This window comes from Salvia miltiorrhiza, unplaced genomic scaffold (assembly GCF_028751815.1).
Source record: "Salvia miltiorrhiza cultivar Shanhuang (shh) unplaced genomic scaffold, IMPLAD_Smil_shh fragScaff_scaffold_143_1, whole genome shotgun sequence".
NCBI classification, from domain to species: Eukaryota; Viridiplantae; Streptophyta; class Magnoliopsida; order Lamiales; family Lamiaceae; genus Salvia; species Salvia miltiorrhiza.
This window is the reverse complement of record NW_026651418.1, coordinates 1-7,996: the sequence shown is the minus strand read 5'-3', so window position 1 is coordinate 7,996 and position 7,996 is coordinate 1. Positions and strand designations below refer to the sequence as shown.

Here is a 7,996-nt window from a genome sequence, read left to right as displayed (position 1 = left end):
TCTTTTTCATTAAAAAAAAAGATTAATAACGATTTTTCATTTTCCCAATAGTGATTCAAATCCCTAATCAATTAATTGGAAGTGGAGAACTTTACCAATTGAGTCACGCTTCGCTATGAAATTAACTATATACTTATAACTTTGCATGACTATATATGACTTTGAATTGATTAGATATAAATTCTTGCACATTAATCTTTTTGCAATAAACCGTATGCTTTGATTTTAAAAAAATGATATTTTAATTTTATTTTAACAACTTAATACCAATTTGTAAATATCAGAGGGCCCACAAAACTTAATTGATATTGCTCATGATTACTTTGGTAGACTCTAAACCGAATTATTGACCACTACTTAGCCCATATCACAAGATATATTGCTCATGATTACTACGGTGGGCTCTTATTTATTATTATTATTATTATTATTATTATTATTATTATTATTATTATTATTATTATTATTATTATTATTATTATTATTATTTCTCTCTCTCTTTCTATAATTGACTCGGTTTACATCGATCTAATTAAATGGAATTGTTTACAAATTAGCCCATATGACAATATATATTCACTGTCATATAATTAGAAAAAGCACACCACTAACTAATTTTCTAATAGTAATTATGATTTTAGATTGGTTAGATTAACTATATATGACTCTGCATTGAATAGGTTAGATATAAATTCATGTACATTAATATTTTAGCAATAAACCGTATGATTTGATTAAAAAAAAATTATTTTAACAAATGAAAACCAATTTGTAAATATCAGAGGCCCCACTTAATTGAACCATTGCCAAGACTAAATTGAACCGAGTCAAAATTATTTGGATTGAACAATTACCATTTAATATTCACCTAATAATGTATTCAAATTGACAAAAACGAACCATTAAAGTGTTCTAATTATACTTATTATTTTTGTGGTCGTGTTATAATAATCAAATCAATTTTTTTACGACTTGGCAATTAAAGAGATTGATTATGTATATCTTGGGAATAAGAAATTCCACAATGCTATGAAAACTTTAGCAAATCTTTGGCCATCTTTCGTTCAATTATAAATCAGTTTAGTGGTAAAAAATGAGATATATGGAACATTACATAAATTATCTGTCGTCCATTTCCTAATTTGTTGGTTTTAGATACATTTGTTGAAAAGATATTTCAAATTATCTGCCAAAGTAAATGGTGAGCTTCCACTCCATCTACAACTTGGCAGAAACGCTTGCAAAACTTGATCAGATCTTTAGCTTATTTTGTTTTCTTAGCTTGCTGGCTTCTTCTCATATAACTAATTTATGCTTAGTTAGATAAATACTCTAACAGCAGTTGAATTTTCTGTTTCCAGCCATATTGGATCTTCTATTTTCTCAATGTTAACAGATGATTTGTTAAATTATGATGTCATCAAGTATACTTGGTGTGCATGTCTTCGTGATACAGGGAAATATAAGATTTGTAACAAAATATCTTGTGTGCATTGCTAATTGATTTATACTTTAAAGGCATTTAGCAAATAATAAAGTTTCAGCGTATGTTTTCAAGTACAAAACAAAATGTCTTTCTTACTATCCTCCATCTTTAAAGTGATTGAAATGAAGGGTTCTTCAATTTTTAGGTCCAATACCATCCACCATTGGGAATCTATCAAATTTGGTGGAGCTAGACCTCTCTTCCAACAAATTAAATGGTGAGCTTTCATTCTTTATATGCAACTTGACATAATAACTTTTTTACAAACTTGATCGGATCTTTGGCCATTTTTGTTTGAACTAGCCTTTTTAATATTTTACATTTGGTAAGATAAGATATGCAATTTGTCTAATTCATTTGCCTATGCATGCACAATATGAAATAGAACACGAATGATATTAATAATAAAAGAAAAATTAAAATAGAAAACACTTTTTTTCGAATTGTATGACTTAGCTAATTTGTGTCAAAAGATTTGAGTGCTTTACATCTCTATCTTTAAAGTGAATTATATGAAGGGTTCTCCAATTTTCAGGTCCAATACCACCCACCATTGGAAATCTATCAATTCTGCAGTCACTATACCTCTCTTCTAACAAATTAAATGGTGAGCTTCCATTCTCCACGTGCAAATTTTTATTTTCTCAAATAACAGTTTGGAAATCTTTGGACATATTTCATCTAAATGCAAATCACTTTAGTGGCCCCATTCCATCAAATATTTATAAGAGGGTGTATTTTTGAGTCTAACAATTTGAGTGTTAATAAATTGCAAGGAAATTTGCCTATACGATTTGTCTAATTCCTTTGTCACTCCATGTGCAATATGAAATAGAAAAGGATGACTTATCTAATTTTGAATCTTTGATTTCTCAACTTGCTAGGTTGTTCTCATTTAATTAACTTGTGCTTAATTAATTAAATACTTTAACAATAGTTGGATTTGTTGTTTCCAGCCATATTGCAACTCTATTAATTTTAAGGATCAATGTTAGCAAATGCTATGTTAAATTAAGATGCCATTGAATATATGAGACATGCATGGGTGATATAAGAATAGAATAGGTAATTTAATTTCTATCAAAATACTTCACGTGCATAAAATGTATTTCTTCATTGCCATGTTTTTTTCTTTATGTATCCAGATTGTCTCTAAAGCAATATATATGTTGACTTCTCAAACTTCCAGGTCCAATACCATCCACCATTGGGAATCTATCCAATTTGTCGTTGCTATGGCTCTCTTCCAACAAATTAAATGGTGAGCTTCCATTCTCCATGTGCAACTTCACATCCCTTCTGTTTCTTCTACTCTCAAATAACAGTTTGGAAGGGACAATTCCGCAATGCTTTCGAAACATGAGCAAATCGTTGCTCATATTTCATTTAAATGCAAATAACTTTAGTGGCCCCATTCCATCAATATTTATCAAAGGGTGTAGTCTTCTCTCCATCAATTTGAGTGGTAATAAATTGCAAGGAAGATTACCTAAATCCTTAATCAATTGCAAAAGTCTGAAGGGCCTCGATGTTGGAAATAATAGAATACAAGATGAATTTCCGTTTTGGATGGAAGCTCTTCCTGAGCTTCGAGTGCTCGTTTTGAAGTCTAACAAGTTTGATGGTAACATGTCGCTGCCTTCACGAAGTAACCTTCCATTTCCTAAGTTGCAAGTTTTAGATATATCTGACAATGAATTTGTGGGGTCTCTCCCTCAAACATATTTCAAGAACTTTAGAGCAATGATGGATGTGAAGGAAAATAAGACAGATCTAATTACAAGTAGTGATGATGACTATTTTCAAGCTTTCCTGGAGATGACAGTCACCTTGAAAGGTTTGGATCAGTTATTGACGAGACTGTTGAAAGCCTTTACAACCATTGACTTTTCCTCCAACAATTTCTCTGGTAGTATTCCAGATTCCATAGGTAATCTGAATTCTTTGAGATACTTGAATTTGTCGCACAATAATCTCATGGGACACATACCTGCATCTCTTGGAAATATAAGTGTGCTTGAATCATTGGACTTGTCATGGAACAAATTGGACGGAGGAATTCCAAGTGAATTGACGAGGTTGACATTTCTTGCGAAATTAAACCTTTCAATGAATGATCTGGTGGGGCAAATACCACAATCTACTCAGTTTTCCACATTTGAGAATGATTCATACGTGGGAAACTTGAGATTGTGTGGAGTTCCGTTGACGAGAAAATGCAACGAGGAGAATGGGCAGCGGATGCGGCCAGAAGAAGAAGATGGTGATGATGAGTATGGATTTATAGATGGATTTGGATGGAGAAGCGTGGTGATGGGATATGGATGTGGAATCATAGTTGGAATTGGAATTGGTTGTTGGATTATTCGATTTGGAAGGCCAAGATGGTTGGTGGAATTCTTTTTTGGTGTTGGATATACATACAATAAGAACAAGAACAAGAAGAAGACAAGGAAGAGAGCTACTCCAACACAGAGGAGAAGTTGATTCAAGACAAACATATATGGATTATGAGCTTTTCTTTCTTGCTTTTTTGTTCTTTTCCGGACTTTAGATTGTTGTTTTCTTATTGCTACTTGTGAGTTTGTGCTTTTGAGTTTATATAATGTTTTTTATGTTCAAAGTTTGCTAAGTTTTAATTTTATCTCATTTAAAATAGTTTTGTGATGGAGTCCCGTTATTCGATAAGCATTTTTTTTCATCTGAACTTTTTATCGAACACTTGGCGGACTGATTTTCGCTATTCTTCTCCACCGTCTTTACTTCACCGGAAAATGGAGATTTTACTTCGTCTACGGTGTCGTTTTTCTCGAAATCCGGAGTGTGTGAAATACTTGAGAGATCTCTGACAATAGTTTACATGATTATTAATTTTGAGTAGTGAGGTTGGTTATAGTGACAACTTAAACTTGGATGCATTTTAGATCTTGGCATTCAAATAATTGAGATTGGATATATCATATAATCCACCCAACTTTGGATTGATAAACGATTGTAAGCCGATTTATCAATCACTTATCAATCACGTATCCAATAATGCAAACCAGTGAATTATTTTATCAATCATGCGTTACCACTCAAACCAAACACCTCCTTAGATTCTTGAATTTGTCTAACAATACTTGAATTCCCTTCGTCTCTTGGAAATATGAGCATTCTTGAGTCACCGGAGTTGTCATCAAGTTGACATTTTTTACAAAATTACATATTTTGATGTTTGAATTTTTTCTATGTTTTTCTATATCTCATTTTATCATATATTCATGTCAAATAAGCATTAAGGACATTTCATCCCAATTTATAGTAGTTTTAAGCATTAAGCATTAAGGACATTTTTTACGAAATTAAAAATTTATGGGCTTGCTCGAGTTATTTTGATCTTTGTATCATACTTTTTCTTGAACTTTCGGTCCATTCTGATTTTTCCCATGAATTTTGAAAATTCTCAAAAAATACACAAACTTTGACACTTTTTGTTTTTTCCACGAACTTTGAGAATTATCAGAAGTTACACAAACTTTGGCTTCATTTTGTTTTTTCCCACGAAATATATTGTTATAAAAATGATCCAAATAATTCTTTTATTTTTTATTTTTTTCAAAACGATGTCGTTTTGATTACGAGATCAAATTAAAAAAAATCATATCACTCATGAATAATTATCATCAATCATTAATTAAATCAATTAAGCTAGCTAGCTAAATATAAAAGAATTATTTGGATCATTTTTTAATAATAATATATTTCATGGAAAAAAAAAGTGAGCAAAAGTTCATGTATTTTTTGACAATTCTCAAAGTTCATGAAAAAAAAATGAGTGGAAAAACCAAAATAAGCTCAAAGTTCGTGTATTTAGGCGTCAATAATCCTTTATCTTTTTGTATGTATTGCTACTTATGTGGTCGTTCTTGATTATTGACAAATGATATATAATTATATATGTTTTAATTATTAAATTTGAAGTTAATTAACATGTTCAATAATATCCTAAATTGTAACACTTTTTTCAAGTTGATGGTAAATTATATATCGACTTTGACTAATCACTCTATCCAAACCACAAGAAACAATGCAAATATATCTTCAAACAATTTTTTCAGTATGTGAATCTCTGTAGAAATTACTTTTTTAATACTTCATAAATTAAGACGATGTCGTTTTGATCCAAGATAAGTTGGAAGAGTTTTACAGTTAATACTTAGGGGCTGTTTGAGAGGGTATATTAGGTGATATAAATTATAGTTATTGCCTTAACTCTCGGTTTGATAGGCAACATAATTAATAGCCGCGGCCCGCTACTAACACAAAGCCCGACTCAATATCACTGTGCCGCTGAACTAATTTAACCCACGCCCCCCCCCCCCCAAGTTTAATAAGCTGCTATGAACAGTATCTCGACATTATATTGAAAGTTTACCTTTTTATCCCTGAAATACTTCAAATCTAGCCGCACTTGCAAATCCCGCTCCATTGAAAGGCATCTCCTGCGAGAGAAATTAGGAGGCGCAGCAAAACTGAGCATCGAATTTCTTCTGCAGATCCATTGGAAGGTGGGTTTTGGAGACATATTTCTCATTTTTGCACTTCAAAAATCATATCCTGCTCATATTTGATGGTTAGGGTTTTCAAAATTTCTTGTCATTTTTTTTGTTTTTTGTTTTCGTTATAAATTGAATTGGGCATTTCATGGGTGTGAATAATTTTGCAAGAAAAAACCTTTTACTTCTTCGATCCCATTGTCGCTCTGCATCAATGCCTTCTACAATGGATGAGATTGACCGTTCGAAATAAGAAATTGATGAACGGAATTGACGATTTCTGATTGTTCAGTTGCACCTCGTTCCATTTTTATCATTCATCTTGCTGCAGTGCGTTTCTAACATTGGATGCTATAGTTAATCACGTTTGGTTACATTCATTAGAGATAGAGGCGGATCCACATAAGCATAAGGGTGGGCAGAAGCAAATCCGAATTTTCGATTTTTTTTTTTTGAAATATATAGATATATGGGTGTGGATAATTTTAAACATTTCGAGACTGCTTATTTCTTGTGTGAGCTAAAGTATGTCTGATTGTGAAAGAGTATTTCCATTTTGATGCTATTATGTTTCCATTTTATTTTTTCCTTCAAATAATTGCAGATTCGATCTGTCGTCGTTCATCGCAGGTGAAATTATTGGATTGATTTGGCCATCTCCACTCTGATTGAAACGAGGTATAAGGGAATTCGTGAATTGAAACTCCTATTTCTAAGCAGAACGTGTTTAAAGTGGTGTTTGCTGTTTTGTGCATTTTTTCTACTTTATAGCCGCATATATATATATATATATATATATATATATATATATATATAGGAATTGGTTCAATTGAGATTTATATATATTTTGAGATTTTGAGATAAATGAACATATAAGTACATTTTGATGAACTTGTCAATTAATTTTTATGAACGCGCGTTGGTCTGGGGTTCAATCCCTACAAGTGGCATGTTTTTTAAATAAATTAAATAGATTCATATGTTCATCAGTTATATTGGTTATGTTCAAAGAATTTATTGATATGTTCATTTATCTCAAAATCTCAAAATATTTAAAATCTCAATATAAGCTAACCCTATATATATATATATATATATATATATGTCTGTCTACATAAGAATTTGGGGCCTGTTGTTTAGCTGGATTCTGAGATGTTTGTTTTCTGGATTCTTGTCTTCATGTATCTGAAGTTAGTTTTGATTATGGTATTTACAAGTTATATGTGAATCGAACTGTGCTTAGTAAAATTATGAACAACTTGTTTGGTTGTAATTTTGAATTGTTGTCATTGTGCTTAGTATGGCATAGCATACTTGATTAATGAGTCCAAAGGAAATTGTGTTGACACTCATGCTTTTAACTCGTAGGACAAAACTTGTTACGTATTTGCGGGAACATATTTTGCGTATTGTTGGTTGAGAATCAGAATGCCGATTGACGATGATACCACTGTGTGCCTATATCTTCTGATGGAAGAGCTTTTGCTGCAAAACATAATTTTAATACTGGTTACATATCACATTATGGCTAGATTGAGATCACGTAAACGAAAGAGAACTAATAATGTTGCATCTTTTGGAATGATTGAACGTGTTCCCGATCAAGTTATGCATATGAATAGACTCGTAGGTGTTAGCGATATTGATTGCCTAGCAAACCTAAGAATGGACCGCAATACATTCGGTAGGCTTTGCATTGTACTGCGTGATCTAGGTGGGTTAACCGATGGGAGGTACATAAAGGTTGAAGAACAGGTGGCAATTTTTTTGTCCGTATTAGCACACCATAAAAAAAACAGAGTTGTTAGGTTTGATTTCTGGCGTTCCGGCCAAACAGTTTCAAAATTTGTGCATATCGTTCTGAAGGCAATTTTAAAATTGCACACGGTTCTACTTGTCAAACCTATGCCCGTTCCAGACGACTGCATGGACAATAGGTGGCGATGGTTCAAGGTAATCTTGATCTGAAATG

General features: G+C 32.0%; 1 protein-coding gene across 1 annotated transcript; it reads left to right on the top strand.

Moving 5' to 3' along the window:
• Window positions 1-3,055: 3,055 nt before the first annotated feature.
• Window positions 3,056-3,973, top strand: LOC131002545 (receptor-like protein 19). Its single transcript, XM_057929015.1, has one exon. It carries the CDS (start codon window positions 3,056-3,058, stop codon window positions 3,971-3,973), a length of 918 nt encoding a protein of 305 aa, XP_057784998.1.
• The last annotated feature ends 4,023 nt before the right edge of the window (window positions 3,974-7,996 follow it).

Bases quoted from the DNA above. Each gene is read 5' to 3' on its own strand.
- LOC131002545 (XM_057929015.1), top strand. From the start codon at position 3,056: ATGGAAGCTCTTCCTGAGCTTCGAGTGCTCGTTTTGAAGTCTAACAAG.